Raw genomic sequence first — 23,347 nt, 5'->3', positions numbered from 1 at the left:
AGTCAGGCCTAGAACCATTCACATAGAAGAGAGACCCTGCAGACCCTAACCGAGACAGAGTCCGGTCTAGAACCCATTCACATGGAGGAGAGATCCTGCACCTGCTAACAGAGACAGAGTCATACCTAGAACCCATTAACATAGAGGAGACCCCCTGCACCCGCTCACAGAGAGATCAAGTCAGGCCTAGAACCCATTAACATAGAGGAGAGACCCTGCAGACCCTAACAGAGACAGAGTCATACCTAGAACCCATTAACATAGAGGAGAGACCCTGCAGACCCTAACAGAGACAGAGTCATACCTAGAACCCATTAACATAGAGGAGAGACCCTGCACCTGCTAACAGAGACAGAGTCATACGTAGAACCCATTAACAGAGGAGAGACCCTGCACCTGCTCACAGAGAGATCAAGTCAGACCTAGAACCCATTCACATAGAGGAGACCCCCTGCACACCCTAACCAAGACGGAGTCAGGTCTAGAACCCATTCACATGGAAGACAGACCCACTCAGAGAGACCAAGCTAGGCCCAGAGCCAATTCATACGCAGCACCCTTTGCCCGATGACATCTGGTGTTACCATCTCCCCCAATCATAAACTGCTGCATTTTAAATTCCCCCAACACACCTATAAGACTGGCAGCCTCATGGTCAGGATTGATCCCGCCCGCCCCTCGACATCTCCCAAATGTAGTGCTGAGGAGGCAGACTTCTTTCACTTAGCATGGACGTGCCCACACATCAGCAGTTACGGGTTTTACATCTTTACACATCTTTCTCAGATGTTGGAGGTAGTGCTGACGACAAAGCTCGTGCTGGCGGTACTAGGATATGTGCATGCAGGGCTCGAGTCGGGGGTACACGCAGGTACACAGCGTCCCCCCACTCGTTTCACAGGGTGGACGCTGGCCCGCCTGCCAAGAACTTGGGCCCCACAAAAAATAAGCTGAACGTGTCCCGGTGTAATTTTCAGACAACGGGACACACGTTCAGCACGTGACTTCATGCGGTCATTTGCATATTGTCAGTCCCCCCACTTCTTTTTATAGGACTTGTGCCCTGTGTGCATGGCATTCCAAAGGAGTTCCGGTGCTTTGCCGCAATTGCACTTTTGTTGGGGAAGCAGGAGATTGCGCAGTGTTGGGGCAGCACTCGTCGCCACACTGCTGTGCAGTAGCTTAAAAGCCTCATATTTTGGACACAACTAGTGAGCTATATGCCTTGATGCAGCCACCCACATCGCGCCCACGTAGTATCTGGCAACCCCTCCACACTTACCTGCAGCACTCGGGACCGTATTTACAGGATTGCCATGCCTCCATGTCAGGTACACATTACAAACACTGTTACTGTTTGATTGCGTTTTGCACTATGCTGCTTCCCTTCCCTCTAGATCAGGGGTCTCCAAACCGGTCCTGGAGGGTCGGATCCATGCCAGATTTTTGGGATATCCCCATTGAGATACATGTAGTCATTTTAAAAATCTGGCATGGATCCGGCCCTCCAGGACCGGTTTGGAGACCCCTGCTCTAGATCCACCGAGGTTGCAGCAGCCCGACTCACTATGGTAATAAATGCCAGGTGTGCCAGGTGGGCACTGTTCTCAGATACTGATTTGGATATAGTGTGTAACAGGTCTCCTCACTGTGCCAGCAGAACAATTATGTGTCTTACTGTTCTTTATATTTGCTGCAACTATACAATTGTCACAAAAGGTGTTTTTGTAATTGAAAATAATAAATAAAATGAAAAAAAAATACTATATGCTCAGAACATGTAGAGATGGACAAAAACTATCTTCTATCCAGTCTACAGACACAAGTCAACAATGCTACAGGCTAACCCCGGACCAGGATATTTAATTCCTGGACTTGATCAGCCAGGAGCGGTACCACGGTACACCTGCCTACTCCGCGTACACATCGCCATCAGAAGAATCCAACACCGACTAACCACAAACGATCCATCTGAACCAAATTTGGGACCGGGGACCATCAGCTTCCACTGCACAGGCCGAGGGCTAGAAGACGCTGCGATGCAGAAGCAGAGCCCTTCCTTCCCAAGCGTGTCTTATTGTGTATTTACGCGCATTGGCGTAACAAAAGTTGAGGGGGCCCCCCTGCAATGTTTACGGAGGGGCTCCTACTCCAGATTTAATCCGGAGCTCTCAGGCCTCAGTACTGTGCTGAGGGGCCGCCTACAGCTCGGCCCCACCCGCACAGCGGGGGCTGCAGGGGCCTGTGTTACGCTCCTGTTTACGCGACTTCCTTTGTGCTAATACAACCAAGCAGGTCTTGCGTCTACTAGTCTTCAACACAGAGGCGCAACTAGAGCCACATTTCGGTGGGCTAATAAAAACTTTGGGGGGTGGGGGCTAAGTCTTCCAGCAGTAGGCAGAGTGGAGATGCAGGGGCTCTAAGAAGGGGTGAAAAAACAAGAAAGCCTTGTTAACAAGCAAATGATCTTTTAAAGACCTGTGAAGTTCTCGGGTGCGGCTGCAATAAGAGGGACGCCAGACCAGCCAGCCGCCAGCAGCTCAAAAACTGACTGTGTGTGTGCCTCTGAAGCGGTCTCAGCCTGGGCGGACACACGACGGGGGGACGCAGCCATTTGAGCCCTATGTGTGTTGCGCGCCTGCTTTATCAGATACGCACAGTACTAAAGACACTGGGGTAACCATGCACTGCAGAATGCAAGTCATAATAGATCGAAGTTCGAACTAAAAAAATAGACTTTCCAAGACTTTTCTGAATGGGAGTACCTGTTTCGAGTGCTTCAACTGATACGGTGGCGTGTTCCACAGAACGCTGGCTCGAGTAAGGAAAGCTTGACCACTAGGTTGTTGAAAGACACATTCTGGGTACTGTGGGGGTGACTGGAAAATGGACATTTCCGTCAGTGTGAGAACCTACAACGTCACTAGGGCCATCAAAGGTAGCCGGTCCATTCCTTTTAGAGATGGAAACTGTTGACTGTGGAAGTGGATGTTAACTACTGCAAAGGTGCAGAGTTACAATCACACGCCACCCAAGATCTTTATTTCACTGGTGTTTCTACACCGTTAACTTGCAAACATTCCACTGATCACTGCCGCTTTTTCAGATGGTCTGTATCTCTACCGACCATCAGGAACTCGTGTTGCTGAGTTAAGGCTATTCTATTCTATAAAGCACTTATAGAGCACATAGTAACCCGTAGGCATCCCAGGGCTGAAAGTGCAGCACAAACTCGCTAAGGAGATTTAAAGGGACCCATTCTGGAAGAGCCGAGCATTTAATAGTTTCTAAAACGGAAGTCCCTATTTAGATAATCTAGAATTGTTCTACCAGTAATGAACTTCTCTGAAAGCCTACTTCGCATTGCTATGGCCTTGTGCAGGATTTTCAGACAGAGAAATAATGACCTGAGTGCTGCGTACTGTGGAATTTCACCTTTGATGCACAAAGAAGCTCATGCAATTGCGGAACATAAATGTTGAATAAAAGAGAGGAAAGACTGGAACCCAAAGTTAAATCGGGTAAGATTTGGCAGGGGGCGATGGTGCACCCCCACCAACCGAACTGATCTCAACCTGACATTCTGACAGCAAAGAAGAGAAAGGTTGTTGGTATATGTTGACATGGTCAAGGTTGTCGAAAGCTGCAGAAAGACCCAGCAACATTAAAAGGGTGAGGTCCATTGACCTAGAATTCTCAGCAGGCCAGTGTGAACACTGTGAGGGGGGGGGGGGGGGGGTGGGGGGGGGGGTTCTATTCCCCTATCAGGTCAAAATCTCCAAAGTTTTGTCCATTGCAGCACTTGTTTTCTTTCTGCTAGCACACAGCATTCGGCCTTGCGTTCTGCAAACATCTTGCAGCGGGTTTTGCTTTCAGTGGCCATGCTCTAGCGCTACATGCTTTCTGCAAGTATGTTGCAATGAGTCTCACTTTCTGCTGGTACGCTTCACGGTGCTTTCCTTTCAATTCGTACACTTCAGAAAATATTGCTTTCTGCTAGTATGCTGCAGTAGTTCTTGTTTTCTTCTAGTATGCTGCAGCATGTTTTGGTTTCTACTAGTATGCTGCACTGGTTCTTGCTTTCTTTTAGTACGCTACAGAATGTTTTGATTTATGCTAGTTCGCTGTAGCATGTTTTGATTTCTTGTAGTATGTTGCAGTAAATTTTGATATCAGCTAGTACGCTGCAGTGGTTCTTGCTTTCTTCTGGTTTCTTCAGCATGCTTCCCTTTTTGCTAGTACGCAGCAGTGATTATTCCTTTCTTCTGGTACGCTTCAGCATGTTTTTCTTTTTGCTAGTACGCTGCAGTGGTTCTTGCTTTCTTCGAGTATGTTGCAGCATATTTTGCTTTCTGTTAGTATGCTGCAGTGATTCTTGCTTTCTTCTAGTATGCTGCAGCATGTTTTGCTTTCTGCTAGTATGGTGCAGTGGTTCTTGCTTTCTTTTAGTACTCTGTAGCATGCTGCAGTGGTTCTTACTTTCTTCTAGTATGGTGCAGCATGTTTTGCTTTCTGCTAGTATGGTGCAGTGGTTCTTGCTTTCTTTTAGTACTCTGTAGCATGCTGCAGTGGTTCTTACTTTCTTCTAGTATGGTGCAGCATGTTTTGGTTTCTGCTAATGCTGCAGTGGTTCTTGCTTTCTTCTAATAGCTTTTGCATGTTGTGCTTTTTGCTAGTACGCTGCAGTGGTTTTTGCTTTCTTCTAGTACTCTGTAGCATGCTGCAGTGGTTCTTGTTTTCTTCTAGTATGCTGCAGCATGTTTTGGTTTCTACTAGTATGCTGCAGTGGTTCCTGCTTTCTTGTAGAATGCTGCAGCATGTTTTGATTTCTGCTAGTACGCTGCAGCATGTTTTGATTTCTTGTAGTATGTTGCAGTATGTTTTGATATCGGCTAGTACGCTGCAGTGGTTCTTGCTTTCTTTTGGTACGCTTCAGCATGTTTTCTTTTTGCTAGTACGCTGCAGTGGTTTTTGCTTTCTTCAGTACTCTGTAGCATGCTGCAGTGGTTCTTGATTTCTTGTAGTACGCTGCAGCATGTTTTCATTCTTGCTAGTACGCTGCAGCATGTTTTGATTTCTTGTAGTATGTTGCAGTATGTTTTGATATCGGATAGTACGCTGCAGTGGTTCTTGCTTTCTTCTGTTACGCTTCAGTATGTTTTCTTTTTGCTAGTACGCTGCAGTGGTTCTTGCTTTCTTCTGGTTTCTTCAGCATGCTTTCCTTTTTGATAGTACGCTGCAGTGATTCTTGTTTTCTTCTAGTATGCTGCAGCATGTTTTAGTTTCTACTAGTATGCTGCAGTGGTTCTTGCTTTCTTGTAGAACGCTGCAGCATGTTTTGATTTCTGCTAGTACGCTGCAGCATGTTTTGATTTCTTGTAGTATGTTGCAGTATGTTTTGATATCGGCTAGTACGCTGCAGTGGTTCTTGCTTTCTTCTGGTTTCTTCAGCATGCTTTCCTTTTTGATAGTACGCTGCAGTGGCTCTTGTTTCTTCTAGTATGCTGCAGTATGTTTTGCTTTCTACTAGTACGCTGCAAAGGTTCTTGCTTTCTGCTAATATGCTAGAGCAGGGGTTACTTTCAATGAGTATGTGGCCGCATGTTTTGGTTTACAGTGAGACTCCCTTGTTGCCAGTACGCTGCAGCAAGTCTTCATTTTTATTCGTGTACTGGAGCCCAATTTACTTTCAATTACTATGTTGCAGTAATTCTTACTTTGTGCTAATATGTCACTGGGACTAAACTGCAGTGAGTTTCACTTTTCAGCACACTGCAGTGGATACCATGTTGCATTTTTTTTTTTTTTTTTAGCTGTCACAGACTCACCTGGACTTACTGATGGTCACCAGCTTCTCCACGCCCTGGGTCTGAATCAAGGACCGGGCATTTTCAGAGCTGTCGGTGACAATCTCGTGAATGGTGTTCAGCACCGCCACCACTGTGTCCTCCTCGAGGTTCTTGGCTGGCCTCTGCTGCCCACCCGGCAAATTCCTCACCAGCTCGTCCATGGCGTAGCTCCCTGGAACACACAGATGTATTTATTGAAACTTTTGTAAACCGCCAAAACCAACTGTGACGGGATCATGGCCTAGAGGAGAAAGTGCAGATAGGTGTCAAGAGTTATTTATCTTTGCATGTACTGAACACTATGCGCTGAATCCTGGGGGCTGCTGATAAAGAACAGGTGGAGGGAGAGAGAGAGGGACAGGTCAGTATCCAGGGGACAGAGGCTAATAGGCTTAGAAGGCACCTGACACGTTACCCCAACACACCAGAGACCCTCACGTTCAGGACATGGAAGATGGAAATAAGTTTGGGAGGTGTGTACCATCTGGCCTACTAGAGTGTACATATAAGTGATGGCTGGTATGCTTGAAATAATATCAGCCAATGGTAATTACTCGGGCCACATCCTAGTCCATCGTTATTTTGCAAACAATGCTACCTCAGTCTGGACCAGCTATATGCAAATTAGTCTTGATCCTGCTCCAATAAGAACAGCTCAGACTGAACTGCCAGACAATGTCCTCCCTGAACCAGAACACAAGCAACCCAGGATCTGTTTGCCCTAGCTACTTAGGGATCATCAGCCAGGTATAGCTTGGTTCCAGTGACAAAGTGTGCACAGGACACATGTCTGGGCGTACCCGTCCCACTTAGGGTGACAATACGCATACAGAAAAGTGATGGATGAAATGGTTGAATTAATCTCAACCAATGGTAATTACTTGGCCTCATCCCAGTCCATCCTTATTTTGCACACCGTGCCACCTCAGATTTGACTCAAGCCATATGCAAATCAGACTTCAGCCTGCTTTACCACGCATTACCTTTTTGTATACCATAGTATACCATCTGGAATGGCACTCAGTACTAGGGCTCTCTTTGGTGCAGCTGGTCCTCTGCGGTTCAAGGCAGAGCCCACCATCTCCTGGGGAGCCGCTCAGGCGGGGTCTTCATTCACATGAGGCAGCCCGGAAAGAGGCGGACTGCTCGTGGACAGGATTAGAAGCAGGTGACTGGGTCTGAATGTACAGACAGTGGCTAGTGACTCAAGGGGGTGGGCCAGGAGCATGGGGGAGGGGCAACCTGAACATACCCTGATTCACACTTTCAAAGCGCACTGCACAGCAGTGCCATCTAGTGGTCCAAAGTGCACCCGTACTTTATGTTAACAGAGTCCAGCCAAGGCACCGGAGGCCGAGCCGACCCTTACAGCCTGCAGAAACACAAGGGCACAGGGAGACCCAGACACAAACGCTAGAGCACAGGGAGACCCAGGCACAGAACGACTAGGGCACTGGGTGATTCAGGCACAGAACGGCTAGAGCACAGGGAGACTTGGTCACCGGGAAGGTCGGCTACAGACAACCTAGGGCACAAGGAGACTCAGGCACACAAGGCCAGGAAACAGCGGTCAGGAGCAGATATGCTAGAGCGCTGGGAGTGTAAGGTGTAAAAGGCTCGGGCACACATTGGTTCTGGCACAGAAAGACTAGGGCGAAGGGTGGTTTGGGAATAAAAGGGGAGGGCACAGAGAGGTTCAGGTATAGTAAGCCTTGGAAAGCTCAGGTACAAATGTAGATGGGCACAGGGACTTTCAGGCACAGAAAGGATAGAGAACTGGGATGGTTCGACAGGCTACAGCACAGAAAGGCTAGGACACTTGAATAGCTGCACAGGCCTGGGGAATATGGATGGCTTCGCAGGCTAAGGCAGTTGAATAGTTTTGCAGGCTAGGGCTGATGGATGGTTGATGGATGGTTGCGCAGACAAGGCCACATTAATAGTTGTCCAGACTAGGGCACATGGATGATTGCACAGGCTAGGGCACATGAATGGTTGTGCAGACTAGGGCACATGGATGATTGCACAGGCTAGGGCACATGGATGGTTGCGCAGACTTGGGCACATAGATGGTTGCGCAGACTTGGGCACATGGATGGTTGCGGGGACTAGGACACATGGATGGTTACTCAGATTAAGGCACATAGATGGTTGTGCAGACTTGGGCACATGGATGGTTGCGCAGACTAGGGCACATGGATGGTTGCGCAGACTAGGGCACATGGATGGTTACGCAGATTAAGGCACATAGATGGTTGTGCAGACTTGGGCACATGGATGGTTGTGCAGACTAGGGCACATGGATGGTTGTGCAGACTGGGGCACATGGATGGTTGCGCAGACTAGGGCTCATGGATGGTTGCGCAGACCAGGGCTCATGGATGGTTACGCAGAGTGGGGCACATGGATGGATGTCCAGACTAGGGCACATGGATTGCTGCGCATACTAGGGTGCTTGGATAGGTGCACTTTTTATTGCAATAGGACAGGTGTACATGCTAGGGCACAGGAACAGTTGGGCAGACTCTCACAGGGACAGTTGAGCAGACTAGGTCACAGGGACAGTAGCAGTGGCTAGAGCACAGGGGGGGTCAGTTCGCAGGAGGCGCTGATGCTTACAGTCGTGCATTGGTCCACCTGATACATCTAATCCACACCTAATAAATCCTTGTTGCGCCGATCCATGGAGAGGTTTCTGAGTGCGATGGACACCGCTCGTACCACCTTGTCCGAATCCGACTGGAGAAGTTCTACAAGCACGGGCAGACCTCGCTCCTTCCGCACGGTGGCCCGGATATATGTGGCCCACTAATAGGGTGGAAAGGAAGGAAGCACAGGCATTAACCAGCTGCAAATCTCCCAGGAGCTGTCCACCTGTGGGAGGGCAGGACCTGGGGGCAACCCTTCTCTTCACCCTCAGCCATCTTCAATTCTCATCATGTGTGAGAGAGTACTCAAGAGTCAATCTCTTCTGCCCACCTGCCAACCACCCTGGACACAAGAAAGGGTATGTTTAGAAACCCACGCCACACACAACCCCGCCTCCTGCCCAACAAAGCCCCTCTCACAGTCCACCACAGCACTTCAAGTGCCCACCAAAAACCATCTCACTGCTAGTCTAGACAGAACCCGCGCTGCCCTCACAGATCAATAAATGTGGTGTGCGACACAGAGCCATTCTCCCCCAGAGCACCATTCAGAGCCCGCCAGAACCAAACTCAGCACCTTCCACACGTCAAAGCCAGCCGCGTGGCAGGATTTCCGTGGGGCAGAAAGGGCGGGAGAGGGGCAGGGTGTGGGGTAGTAAACACCGGAATATGGATGTTTGGAGGTAAGTAAACAATTACATAAATAAAACGAATTTCGTAGCGCGACCTGCATCGATCCCTCCACGGGCTGTGGCTGGTCAAAGCCCTACGTACCAGAGCCCATCTGGGCACTCTCCGGAGCCCTAGCCTCCATCTGCGAGAGCCCCACCTATGGAAGACTAGGCCACCACTCATCGCCAGCCAAACCTTTACTCACCACCTGTTCAGAGCCACACCCCCATCCTTCCAACCACCCACCACAAGTACACTCACTCACAGTCCACTCTGTCCACCTCAACCCACTAACCTCAGTCCACTCTGCACCATAACCCACTGACCACCCATCACAACCAACCTCACCACAGTTCACTTCAACCCACTCCCCACAGTCCACTCTGTCCACCATAACCCACTGACCACCCATCACAACCAACCTCACCACAGTTCACTTCAACCCACTCCCCACAGTCCACTCTGTCCACCATAACCCACTCACCACCCATCACAACCAACCTCACCACAGTTCACTTCAACCCACTCCCCACAGTCCACTCTGTCCACCATAACCCACTGACCACCCATCACAACCAACCTCACCACAGTTCACTTCAACCCACTCCCCACAGTCCACTCTGTCCACCATAACCCACTCACCACCCATCACAACCAACCTCATCACAGTTCACTTCAACCCACTCCCCACAGTCCACTCTGTCCACCATAACCCACTCACCACCCATCACAACCAACCTCACCACAGTTCACTTCAACCCACTCCCCACAGTCCACTCTGTCCACCATAACCCACTCACCACCCATCACAACTAACCTCACCACAGTTCACTTCAACCCACTCCCCACAGTCCACTCTGTCCACCATTACCCACTCACCACCCATCACAACCAACCTCACCACAGTTCACTTCAACCCACTCCCCCAGTCCACTCTGTCCACCATAACCCACTCACCACCCATCACAACCAACCTCACCACAGTTCACTTCAACCCACTTCCCACAGTCCACTCTGTCCACCATAACCCACTCACCACCCATCACAACCAACCTCACCACAGTCCATTCTGTCCACTTCAACCCACTCCCCACAGTCCACTTTGTCCACCGTAACCCACTCACTACTGGCCACAGCCTACTCGCCGCTTGCCACAGTCTACAAACCGCCTGCCACAGTAGACTTGCTGGCTGTCTCAGCACATTTACTGCCTGCCACATCCCAGTCCCCAGCCATGACAACTATAAATCCACAAATGCCCGCTCACCACCTGCCAGAACCCACTCACCACCGGCACAGCCTACTTACTGCCTGCCACAGGCTACAAACCGCCTGCCACAGTGGACCCACTCATCAACTGTATGAGCCCCCTCTTCACCCTATTCCTGATACCCTGCCTCATCACAGCCTCTCACTGCCTGCCAGTGCCCGCCCAGCACCTGCCATAGCCTAACCTTGTGCCACAGACCATTCGCCAGAGATCCCACTAACTCTGCCACAGCCCACACAGCACCCACCAGTGACCCTCTTATAAGCCTCCGTGGAAAAGGCCTGCTCACCGTCCAGTTGTCCTTTTTCAGTTTCAGCAGTGCACTCCTCACTGCCCAGTCACGCGCGCGCCACGTTCAAGTTCAAGAATTTATATAGTGCACTACTCACCCAGAGGGTCTCAAGGCGCTTAGGGAGGGGGTTCATTATTTATCGAATAGCCAGGTTTTAAGTTCTTTTCTGAAGGAGATGTGGTTCTGTGTAAGGCAGAGGTGAGTGGGGAGTGAGTTCCAGGTCTTGGCCGCCAAGTAGGCGAAGGATCTACCTCCCATGGTGGATCTTTGGATACGCGGAACTGCGGCGAGGCCTTAGCCCACTCACTACAGCAGCTAACCAGAGCCCACTCACTGTGCACAACATTCCACTCACCACCTATCAGACCTCTTTGACTCCTTCCTCTCAGAAGCCCCTCTCAGCCTCCGCCTGACCTCTGGTTCTGAAGGAAGACTGCCACAGCCCACTCACACCTCCTGCAACCCACAGACCACTCCCTGGAACCCACTCTCCACCTGTCACAGCCCCTTCATCTCCATTCTCCCCAGTCCCTTCCCTGCTCACCGTCCAGCTGCCGGCGCTGAGGTTCTGCAGGGCGCCCGCCGCAGCCTCCAGGGTGTTGAAATTCTGGCTCTCGGTCAGGATGGAGAGGTAGAGCCGGACCACCTCTGGCTGATACAGCAGCTCGAAGCCTGCAAGAAACAGCAGAGCGCGCTCAGTGGTGATGGCAGCTGTACTTAAATAGCGAAGAATAACCCCCCCAGTGTATCTAGGTGCTATGCAAATCCTGCTCCAGAACTACCATTATGTAGCAGGCTCATGATAGAAGCTCTAGTCGACGCTGCTTGGACTCAACCCTGTCATACCAAGAACTCTGCAGCGGGGTTCTCAACCCACTGAGCTTTCTTACTATGTGACAGAACAGTTTATCGGTAGGACACAAATTCTATCGAAATAGAACCCTAATCTTTTGTGCTGAGCAAACAAATGAGAAAAAAACACCAGAATATTTAGATACTCCTGTAGAAGGTAGAACCTTCCAGAATATAGATTACCACTGGGGCAGGGCAGGCTCCGTGACAAACACCACTACTGCCCCTCAAGGTTGCCAGTAGCAGCAGCCTGTCGTAGGTCTGGGCAAAGGCCTATGTTAAATCATCTTTGTATTAAGTGACATGCTTAGCCCAAATTATATGGACCAGGCTCGGGTGCAGGCCAAAGAACTATTGTTAAGACAACTACAAAAATATATAAACACACTCAAAAGATGAACTAGGAAGACACAGGCTTGCTGCAAGGATCTCTAAAATGCCATTTGAGCGTACAACGAATGAAATAAACTGTTTTTGCAAATGACCAAATTATTTTCCCGCACTTTACAATTTGCTAAAGAAGAAGTTCGCCAGAATGTCCATGCGATGGCGCCAGAGCTCCACGAGCAGCACAGTCCTCGACCCTCAAGTGTGAAAGGCAAGGTCATGAAAACTGTGCTCTGCCTCGGGTAACGCGGCGGTTTCCATGGCAACTGGAGCATCCTTCCGGCCCCCGCAGAGGTCAACAGACCCCAGACTCGAGGGTCAATCCTTCTCTATGATACATACACATCATTTTCTCGTGTGACTCTTAAGATTTCCGTTTTGTATCATGCATTACAATTGAAACCAAAGCTTGAATCCCCTTTCACTGAGGAAACTCACACCCTGCAGCGCTGAAAAGCTGCCACCAAGGGTTCTCCCACAAGCAACTTCGGCATTTCCAACGTGCACTGCATTGCGCCAAAGACAGGTAGGATTGTGTGATACGCCCCCCCCCCCCCCAACAAAAAAAAAAAGCCAGGTAGGATTTTGTGCTCCCCTCCCCCACCCCCAAAGCCAGGATGAATTGTGAACCCCCCCTCTCCCCCCACCCCAAAGCCAGGTAGTATTTTGTGACACGCCTCCCCACAAAGCCAGGTAGGATTTTGTGACACGCCTCCCCACAAAGCCAGGTAGGATTTTGTGACACGCCTCCCCACAAAGCCAGGTAGGATTTTGTGACACGCCTCCCCACAAAGCCAGGTAGGATTTTGTGCCACGCCTCCACACAAAGCCAGGTAGTATTTTGTGCCACGCCTCCACACAAAGCCAGGTAGTATTTTGTGACACGCCTCCCCAAAAAGTAAATTAGGATTTTGTGCCACGCCTCCACACAAAGCCAGGTAGGATTTTGTGCCACGCCTCCACACAAAGCCAGGTAGTATTTTGTGACACGCCTCCCCAAAAAGTAAATTAGGATTTTGTGCCACGCCTCCACACAAAGCCAGGTAGGATTTTGTGACACGCCTCCCCAAAAAGTAAATTAGGATTTTGTGCCACGCCTCCCGCCAAAGCCAGGTAGGATTTTGTGACACGCCTCCCCCCAAAGCCAGGTAGGATTTTGTGACACGTCTCCCCCAGAGCCAAGTAGTATTTTGTGCCACGCCTCCACACAAAGCCAGGTAGTATTTGGTGACACGCCTCCCGCCAAAGCCAGGTAGGATTTTGTGACACGCCTCCACACAAAGCCAGGTAGTATTTTGTGACACGCCTCCTGCCAAAGCCAGGTAGGATTTTGTGACACGCCTCCACACAAAGCCAGGTAGTATTTTGTGACACGCCTCGCCAAAGCCAGGTAGGATTTTGTGACACGCCTCCCGCCAAAGCCAGGTAGGATTTTGTGACACGCCTCCCCCCAAAGCCAGGTAGGATTTTGCAACACGCCTCCCCCCAAAGCCAGGTAGTATTTTGTGACACGCCTCCCGCCAAAGCCAGGTAGTATTTTGTGACACGCCTTCCCACAAAGCCAGGTAGTATTTTGTGACACGCCTCCCCCCAAAGCCAGGTAGTATTTTGTGACACGCCTCCACACAAAGCCAGGTAGTATTTTGTGACACGCCTCCCGCCAAAGCCAGGTAGTATTTCGTGACACGCCTCCCGCCAAAGCCAGGTAGGATTTTGTGACACGCCTCCCCCAAAGCCAGGTAGGATTTTGCAACACGCCTCCACACAAAGCCAGGTAGTATTTTGTGACACGCCTCCAGACAAAGCCAGGTAGTATTTTGTGACACGCCTCGCCAAAGCCAGGTAGGATTTTGTGACACGCCTCCCGCCAAAGCCAGGTAGGATTTTGTGACACGCCTCCCCCCAAAGCCAGGTAGGATTTTGCAACACGCCTCCCCCCAAAGCCAGGTAGTATTTTGTGACACGCCTCCACACAAAGCCAGGTAGTATTTTGTGACACGCCTCCCGCCAAAGCCAGGTAGTATTTTGTGACACGCCTCCCCCCAAAGCCAGGTAGTATTTTGTGACACGCCTCCCCCCAAAGCCAGGTAGTATTTTGTGACACGCCTCCACACAAAGCCAGGTAGTATTTTGTGACACGCCTCCCGCCAAAGCCAGGTAGTATTTTGTGACACGCCTCCCGCCAAAGCCAGGTAGGATTTTGTGACACGCCTCCCCCCAAAGCCAGGTAGGATTTTGCAACACGCCTCCCCACAAAGCCAGGTAGGATTTTGTGACACGCCTCCCCCCAAAGTCAATTAGAATTTTGTGCCACGCCTCCCCAAAAATTCAATTAGGATTTTGTGACACGCCTCCCCAAAAAGTCAATTAGGATTTTGTGACACGCCTCCCCAAAAAGTCAATTAGGATTTTGTGACACGCCTCCCCAAAAAGTCAATTAGGATTTTGTGACATGCCTCCCCACAAAGCCAGGTAGAATTTTGTGACACGTCTCCCCACAAAGCCAGGTAGGATTTTGCAACACGCCCCCCCCCCAAAGTCAATTAGAATTTTGTGACACGCCTCCCCCAAAGCCAGGTAGGATTTTGTGACCCCCCCTACCCAAGACCCCCCCACCCAAAGCCAGGTAGGATTTTGTGACACCCCTCCCCACAAAGCCAGGTAGGATTTTGCAACACGCCTCCCCACAAAGTCAATTAGGATTTTGTGCCACGCCTCCACACAAAGCCAGGTAGTATTTTGTGACAGGCCTCCCCCCAAAGCCAGGTAGCATTTTGTGCCACGCCTCCCCACAAAGTCAATTAGAATTTTGTGACACGCCTCCCCCCAAAGCCAGGTAGGATTTTGTGACACGCCTCCCCCCAAAGCCAGGTAGGATTTTGTGATCCCCCCCTACCCAAAGCCAGGTAGGATTTTGCAACACGCCTCCCCTCAAAGCCAGGTAGGATTTTGTGACACACCTCCCCCCAAAGTCAGGTAGGATTTTGTGACACGCCTCCCCTGGGCCACTTTTTGAAACCAACGTCACAGCATCCGGTTCAAGGGGTTCTGGCCCCCCGCTCGGTGCGCCACAGGTGTGTCAAATGCAAGGAAACTGCCAGAAGAGGCAGGTATCACGTCATGCGTGCTCTGCTCTCCCAGGACTGCATGTGAGATGGTGCAGTAACCCCAGCCCTGCCGGCTCCGTACTAGCAGGCAATGAAGGCCTTTGCTTTATAGGGCGGTAATCACCATCTCGAGTCCATAAAACATTTATGGAAATGTTGATTCTGAGTGCAGTGGGGGCGTGGTCAGAAAGCGTGGAGGCGGGGCCAAAGATGTAACTCAAAAAGACCAAATATGCCGCAAGTATTTATTTGGTGGTCTTTCACTGTCGGGTAACAAAATTGAAAACAATGCACTCACCTTAAATAGCAAAAAATGCACATTAAACTAATTAGTTGGAAACTCACTCTTATGCAAGGCCACTTTAATTTTGGTGTGGGGGGGGGCGATACGTTGCAGGGTTGAGTAAAATTTGCGGCAAGAAAATGCAAATCATGCGGCGTGATGCAGCACATGTTTTGATAGCATTGCTTGAATCTTTTGTCATTTTCACTCTTGTTAACATTGTCTGGGCATTGGTTGCACCTCGTTAGTACTGAATGTGGTCCGCCGCTATCTGTAGTTGGACACTCAAATATATCAATAAGCAACAGAGTGACCTGTCACCTTTGCATAGAGCCTTCCACTGTGCAGACACGTGTTGCTGCATCTTTAGTAACTTCTAAACCGTTTATGAAAGAAACTTTTTTTGGGTTAAAATCGGCAGATTTAGCAGCAGATGATTGATTATGTGTCAAATGTGGCAAATCTATAATTATGGGGAAAATGCTGCGGACACACTCATAATTCCAGTGGCCCTGTTCTTTTTTTTTTTTCCAGTGGCCCTGTTCTTACGTTGTGAAATCTCAATCGGTTAAAATGCTAAACCTGCCAGCTTACTAAAAATCATAAACTGTTTATCTCTTTCTTTTAAATAAACTTTAAACTTAAAAAAACATAATAATCATGCACTGCTCGTATGCCTGTCACACCCACTACTCTGCTAAGCGCTGCGCACCATAACATAACCACACATCTGAGGTCATCAAACACGACAAGGAAACACTTCCAACATAGGACCACAAACAAAGACAACACACAACACCCTTCAACCACACACCCTACACAGTGTAGCGTGCTGCCCATGTAGTAAAAAACTTTAGAGCCCAAAATATCATTATATTAATGTTTCAATACAATTCAATACAATCCACGAAGATATTTGTGTTTCTAACCAGAGTTACGGTTGGCACAGTGGACAATAGCGAGTTGTGTCTAGTGTTACGACGAGGTCCCAACCTGCGGCAGGAAGCACTATGAATATGCAAGTCATCATTTTAAAACTGTTTACACACAGTGTAAGCCAGACTGCTGCAAAATGTGCAAAGATATTTAGAGTATTAAAATAAAACAGTAGCTTTCAATATATATATTTTAGTACTGTGTACCTAGATTGTATATAGTGCAAACATTTTTTGTAAGTGTCCTTTGCAAGAACTCAGCTGCTAACACCCTTACATGACCTCACCCAAAGAATAAATCTTTGTCACCATGAATCCTTAAATCACCTTCTATTTATGTATGAATTCTAAGTGAAAAGCTAGACTGACAACAGGGATGATTTGAGCTTTCATCATTCAGAGGCTGACAAAATCAGCACTGCCCACCTGGGCCATAGTTAATACTTGGTAAGGTACGTACTACTGTGTGTTGTAAGGATATTGCAAGCCACTGATTGGTCCGAAGACAATGTAAAGGTGCGAGACCAGGAAGTCAGGGGCTTGGAATATCCACAAACTTATTTTGTTTTTAATTACTTATAAACTTTTCCACCCTGAAAATGGTTGGAAATGTACATGGGAATTCTCAAACGTTTCCAGAGAAACTGGGTAACCAGGACTGTTGAAGCACCCGATGCATAATTCTGAAAACCTTTGAGAATTCCTAGAAAATCAGAAATGCACTCCAACGCAGGAGGAAATCCATAAACAATAATCACAGTAACTGGTGCCCTGTGAAGTAAAACCCGCCAATCCACCAAGAATGTTTAAAATACACCGACACCCACTACCCTCCATTTTAATATTTAAAAATCTTAAAATTATTTTGAACTCAAAAATCTTTCAACATCTGGCTTCCGCCAACAGATGCCGGGCCTTCTGCCGACAGAGGCCGGGGCCTTCCCTCCACAGATGCCGGGGCCTTCTGCGACAGAGGCCGGGGCCTTCTGCAGACAGAGGCCGGGGCCAGTTATTTCTTGGCCGCTTCATAACATAACATGTGTATTTGTAAAGTGCACTTTCGCTACCAATGGGGTATCTTGGCTTTGAATAACAGATGTTTATTGTTACCCAACTCAATGGTACTCATGTTATCGACCTCAGAAAGGATGAGAGGCGGAGTGTGCACGCCAGGATTTGAACCTGTGACCATGAGGTCGAACACAGACCCCTGCAGTGGATGCATTAGTCCACTAAGTCACCAGACCCCGTTAATCCTCTTTCCGGGGAAAATATTTACTAGTTTGCAAATCCTTTCTTAGAGTGGAACACGGACAAATAAAATCAATTTAAAGGCCGCTCAGGGCTTATTTTCGAACAGGAATGTCAGCATTTTGTATTATGTTTTTTTATCTAAGTATTGACGGATTACAGCGGTTTTGGAAATTAGAGTGTATTACATTCCTGGTAAACTACACACTCGGGATTCAGGCACGCCTGGACACGGGGCGGGGTGTGGGGTAGCGGGGGCGGTTGCAGTCACAATCACAAGACAAGAGACGGCATCTGTCGGTGGAAGAGACTCCCAGAACTGTGAGATATCAGGCGAAGCAGGAGGAGAGGCAGGACGGCGGTGAGAGACAGCTATTCACAGGACAAGAGACGGCATCAGTGAGTGGAAGAGACTCCACGGACTGTGAGACATCAGACGAGGCTGGAGGGAAGGGGGCTCTGACAGAGACCAGGACAAGAGACTAAGCATGGGCGAATTTTGCGAATCTGGCGTTCGCGAATTTGCGTATTTGCGAACTCTCAATCCGCAAAATCCGCGAATTCTCACGAATTTGCGGATTTTTTTTGTGTGTTCGCAAGGGTTTCTGCCAGTTCGCGAGGGTTTTGTACCCGTTCGCAATTGCGAACTTACTTTTCGGCTCGCAACGGTCGCGACTTTGTTGTTTCTACGTCTGGTTCATCATCACAGGTTCACAGCACCCTCTGTTTCACCACTGCCACCCTCTGATTTACCAATGCCACCCTCTGGTACATCACTGCCACCCTCTGATTCATCACTGTAGATTATGGGGGGGGGGGGGGGGGAGCAAGCACACCTGCCCTGCTTCAACTGACATGAATTAATTTGGGGTTGATTTATTAATGTGTCACTGTTTTAAAATTCCAGTCTGGCACCTGCTTCCTTATCTGTAATTTGCTTTCTGTTGCAGTGTAATTTTTTTTCCCAGGACCTTTGTGGCCTACTTGTAGCTATTCTATGAGCCTGCTGTGAGGGTCAGAGCATGGTCATAGAATAGTTGCAAGTAGGCAACTGAACTCTGGAGGGGCCCCTCAGGAAGCACTACAGGGAATGGTTACTAATGATGAGTTTGAACTTTTGCACCTGCTGACTGCTTTCAGTTTTGCAAAACTCGTTTTTCTGCAGAACAGCAACTGTAATGCCCCAAACAAACATAGGCAACTGAACTCTGGAGGGGCCCCTTAGGAAGCACTACAGGGAATGGTTACTAATGATGAGTGCACTTTTGCACCTGCTGAGTGCTTTCAGTTTTGCAAAACTCGTTTTTCTGCAGAACAGCAACTGTAATGCCCCAAACAAACTTACTTGTGAAAGTTGATTTCTAATCCAAAAGTGATCCAAAGAAAGTCAAAAAGGCCTCAAATCCAAAAAAGTGCAGGCAAATGTCAACCTGAGGAGTTATTCTGATAAAAATCATCTTTTTCAGAAGGTTTATGCTGCTTGCTTGTGGATTTCTTGTGCAGAATTGCAAATTTTGTCATTTCGCGAGTGCGAGATTGTTGCTGCCCGCCGCATCTACATGTTCGCAATTGCGAACTCTCGCGATGCCTCGCCAAACTCCCGCGGGATCCCGCAACAAGATCCAAAATGGCGCAGCACTCGCAAAATATCGAGAAAAACAACTCGGCAAACGCTGAATGACGGTAAGTGAATGCCGCACGCCGCAATACTGTATCACCAAGCAAAAAAATTGGCTGCGTGCGAATTTGCGGATTTTCGGTAAATTCGCGAGTGTTCGTGGATTGCGAATTTACCGAAAATCCGCAAAATCCGCGAGCAGAACGGATTTTCCGCCCATGCTTACAAGAGACCGCATCTGTGAGTGAAAGAGACTCCAAGGAGATGGGGACGTAGTTGTGACAGACATCGACACAATAACAAACCGAGAGACGACTTATTCTTCCAGAGCAGGTCAGAGCAGTAGATCAAGGGTCCGAAGCTTGTTCCTGGTCCTCGCAGGAACAACGCCCAGAGTCCTGTTCTTACAACAAGCATTACAGTTTACACTTGAGATGCTTCTTGAAGCCAAGAAAAGCCCCACTATTGGCCTCGCTGCTCCTTGAAGCACGGAGAAGCATCACTATTGGCCTCGCTGCTCCTTGAAGCCAGGCAAAGCATCACTATTGGACTCGCTGCTCCTTGAAGCCAAGAAAAGCCCCACTATTGGCCTTGCTGCTCCTTGAAGCCAAGCAAAGCATCACTATTGGCCTCGCTGCTCCTTGAAGCACTGTGAAGCATCACTATTGGCCTCGCTGCTCCTTGAAGCACCGTGAAGCATCACTATTGGCCTCGCTGCTCCTTGAAGCCAGGCAAAGCATCACTATTGGCCTCGCTGGTCCTTGAAGCCAAGAAAAGCCCCACTATTGGCCACGCTGCTCCTTGAAGCTAGGTGAAGCATCACTATTGGCCTCACTGCTCCTTGAAGCCAAGAAAAGCCCCACTATTGGCCTTGCTGCTCCTTGAAGCACAGTGAAGCATCACTATTGGCCTCGCTGCTCCTTGAAGCATGGTGAAGCATCACTATTGGCCTCGCTGCTCCTTGAAGCCAGGCGAAGCATCACTATTGGCCTCGCTGCTCCTTGAAGCCAAGAAAAGCCCCACTATTGGCCTTGCTGCTCCTTGAAGCTAGGCGAAGCATCACTATTGGCCTCACTGCTCCTTGAAGTTAAGAAAAGCCCCACTATTGGGCTCGGTGCTCCTTGAAGCCAGGAGAAGCATCATTATTGGCCTCACTGCTCCTTGAAGCCAGGCGAAGCATCACTATTGGCCTCGCTGCTCCACAAAGCCAGATGAAGCATCACTATTGGCCTCGCTGCTCTGTGAAGCCAAGAAAAGCCCTACTATTGACCCAGCTGCTCCTTGAAGCTAGGTGAAGCATCACTATTGGCCTCTCTGCTCCTTGAAGTTAAGAAAAGCCCCACTATTGGGCTCGGTGCTCCTTGAAGCCAGGAGAAGCATCATTATTGGCCTCACTGCTCCTTGAAGCCAGGCGAAGCATCACTATTGGCCTCGCTGCTCCACAAAGCCAGATGAAGCATCACTATTGGCCTCGCTGCTCCTTGAAGCCAAGAAAAGCCCTACTATTGACCCAGCTGCTCCTTGAAGCTAGGTGAAGCATCACTATTGGCCTCTCTGCTCCTTGAAGCCAGATGAAGCATCACTATTGGCCTCGCTGCTCCTTGAAGCCAAGAAAAGCCCTACTATTGGCCCAGCTGCTCCTTGAAGCTAGGTGAAGCATCACTATTGGCCTCGCTGCTCCTTGAAGCCAGGTGAAGCATCACTATTGGCCTCACTGCTCCTTGAAGCACGGAGAAGCATCACTATTGCAGTGGCGGTTCTTACATGGGGGCGTTTGGGCGCCGCCCCCCCTGCTTTCTCGCCGTGCGAGAAGGCAGAACAAATGCTAGTTATCATATTATATAAGTTATATAATATGATAACTAGCATTTGTTTGTGCCTTCTCGCACGGCGAGAAAGCAGAACAGTTTCCGTGTTTACAGTGGGAGTGTTACTCGAGGGCAGGGGGAGTGGCTTGGGGGAGTGGCTTGCCCACTATTGTTAATACTGACTGTTTGGACAGCCTGAGGCCGGTGCCCAAACAGACAGTATTAACTACAGTGGGAAAGCCACTCCCCCAAGCCACCCCCCCCTGGCCTCAACTCTCCCTGTTCTCTGTATGCTGCAGCAGCAGCATACGACAGAAAACTACGTCACCTGGGGCAGCCGGCCGCACCAATCAATCTGCGGCAGTGGAGAGGGAGGCTGCCTGTCGCGCCGCCTTCCTGATGACGTGCTGCAGCAGGACAGGACTTCAAAACGAGGACGGCGGGAATCGGGACGGAGTCTCTGGTAAGTTTATTATACGATTTTATTTAAAATATATTGGTTGTCCCTCATTTCCAATCCCCCCAACCCCCACCCCGTAATGCCGGCGAATTAGAGCCCGCCATTAAAGGCTGTTCACCCAGGTTAAGACTAGAAACGGAGTTTTGAGTGATTCGGGAATCGGCCGCATTTTCTTTTCAATCCTGCATGCTCGCAGCAGTATATTTATAGATAGATTTCTGGCACGGAACCGCTTTTCTCCCTCATCTGATGGCAATATCCGAGGCCCTGGTGCCTCGGGCTCTGTAGTGTGGCCGGCAGGTTGGAGCAGCCAAGTGGAAGCATCGTCTGCAGAGTTGCAGATGGTAAAAGATTTTATGACAGGCCCAAGCATGAGGTCAAGCCAGCTTCCTTTCCAGCTAGAGAAATTCTTCATAAAACAGAATGTTGCCAGGGTGACGGAGCGACGTGCCATGCTGGGACATGAACATAAAGGACTGCAGGTGTTGGTAGTTCAGCGGGATAACACACCCGCTGCAGAGAGATCTGCGTGTTACTAAAAATCACTAGTAGGAAAGAGGTTCACTCGGATTGTCATCGTCTGAGGTTAGTTAAACGTTTATAGCTGCAATCGGCACGTTATTTGTATTAAGCTACAGGTCCGAGTAACACATACATCCTGTGCTTGAAATGGAAAAATAGAAGTGCAGGTACTCTGTACCAGAGTACCTGCTAGTTTTTGAATAGTGCCAGCACTCTTCAATTAAAAGCATTACGTGTCTCTGGGGATTGCCTGTACTCTCCCATTGAAAGTATTACATCTGCCTTGATACACACGTATTAACCTCTTTCTACACATCTGCAAAGGGCTTCTAGTAACACAGCACACCCAGAGAGGAGAGAGAAAGTTGGAGGGGGGAGAGGGCGAGTCAGGGGAACAGGTTCTTCTTTGATGGAATACCAGATGAAAATAAAGCGCATTTAGATTTTAGCCCATTACTACCTTTTGGAGACAAGTTCATGGGGAGCCAGGAAACTTATTTGTCGATGTTTGTTTTGGTTTACCTGGCTCTAACAGATCGTGGTTGAATGATGTCAGTCTTCGGGGCGCAAACACGGCTGGGGGCAATTGCTGAACGTCTTCGCATGCAGTGACTAACAGCCTACAACTACAATAACGCCAGTGTCTGTGGGGAGGTTGCTTGCATTCTCGGGTCTGTGCTAAGCACCCCCACCTGCTCAGAGGCCCCAGCAGACGTGGTATTATCTACTGTAGTCTGTCACCAGGCAATGCCAGGCCTAGACAGGCTGTAATAAAGGAAACCTATTGAGTGCAGTGCAGTGAAGGGTGAGTGATGTCTGTGTGAGTGCAGGGTGAGTGATGTGTGTGTGAGTGCTGGGTGAGCAGTGTGCCTGTGTGAGTCCAGGGTGAGTGATGCCTGTGTGAGTGCAGGGTGAGTGATGTCTGTGTGAGTGCAGGGTGAGCAGTGTGCCTGTGTGAGTCCAGGGTGAGTGATGCCTGTGTGAGTCCAGGGTGAGTGATGCCTGTGTGAGTCCAGGGTGAGTGATGTCTTTGTGAGTGCAGGGTGAGTGATGTCTGTGTGAGTGCAGGGTGAGCAGTGTGCCTGTGTGAGTGCAAGGTGAGTGATGTCTGTGTGAGTGCAGGGTGAGCAGTGTGCCTGTGTGAATCCAGGGTGAGTGATGTCTGTGTGAGTGCAGGGTGAGCAGTGTACCTGTGTGAGCCCAGAGTGAGTGATGTGGATGGGTGATTGCTGGCTTAGTAATGTGTCAGGGAAGGGTGAGTAATGGGTCTATGAGTGCAGGGTGACTGTGCCTATGTGAATGCAGGGAGAGAGATGTATCTGTGCAAAGAGACTTGTCTGGCTACTCCCAGAGATGTATTCGCCAAGCCACCTCTTTCTCAAATGTGCTTGAG

The 23,347-nt window shown here is 49.3% G+C and overlaps 1 protein-coding gene and 1 long non-coding RNA gene across 3 annotated transcripts in view; one reads left to right on the top strand and one right to left on the bottom strand.

Moving 5' to 3' along the window:
* The window catches only part of ARVCF (ARVCF delta catenin family member), a 771,519-nt gene that overhangs the window by 45,991 nt on the left and 702,181 nt on the right, over positions 1-23,347 (bottom strand). For both annotated transcript variants that reach the window (XM_086942623.1, XM_086942624.1), the window contains 3 exons: positions 11,276-11,403; positions 8,507-8,657; positions 5,829-6,021 (listed from right to left, as the gene is read on the bottom strand). In XM_086942623.1, coding sequence (XP_086798749.1) covers positions 5,829-6,021; positions 8,507-8,657; positions 11,276-11,403 — 472 coding nt within the window. The remainder of the gene's footprint in view (positions 1-5,828; positions 6,022-8,506; positions 8,658-11,275; positions 11,404-23,347) is intronic.
* On the top strand, positions 4,560-6,023 carry LOC147678866 (uncharacterized). Its single transcript, XR_015300854.1, has 2 exons — positions 4,560-4,983; positions 5,383-6,023. It is a non-coding gene; the product is annotated as an uncharacterized LOC147678866 (long non-coding RNA).

The sequence above is a fragment of the Lissotriton vulgaris genome, chromosome 11 (assembly GCF_964263255.1).
Source record: "Lissotriton vulgaris chromosome 11, aLisVul1.2, whole genome shotgun sequence".
Classification (NCBI taxonomy): domain Eukaryota; kingdom Metazoa; phylum Chordata; class Amphibia; order Caudata; family Salamandridae; genus Lissotriton; species Lissotriton vulgaris.
This window is presented reverse-complemented; position numbering and strand designations above follow the sequence as displayed.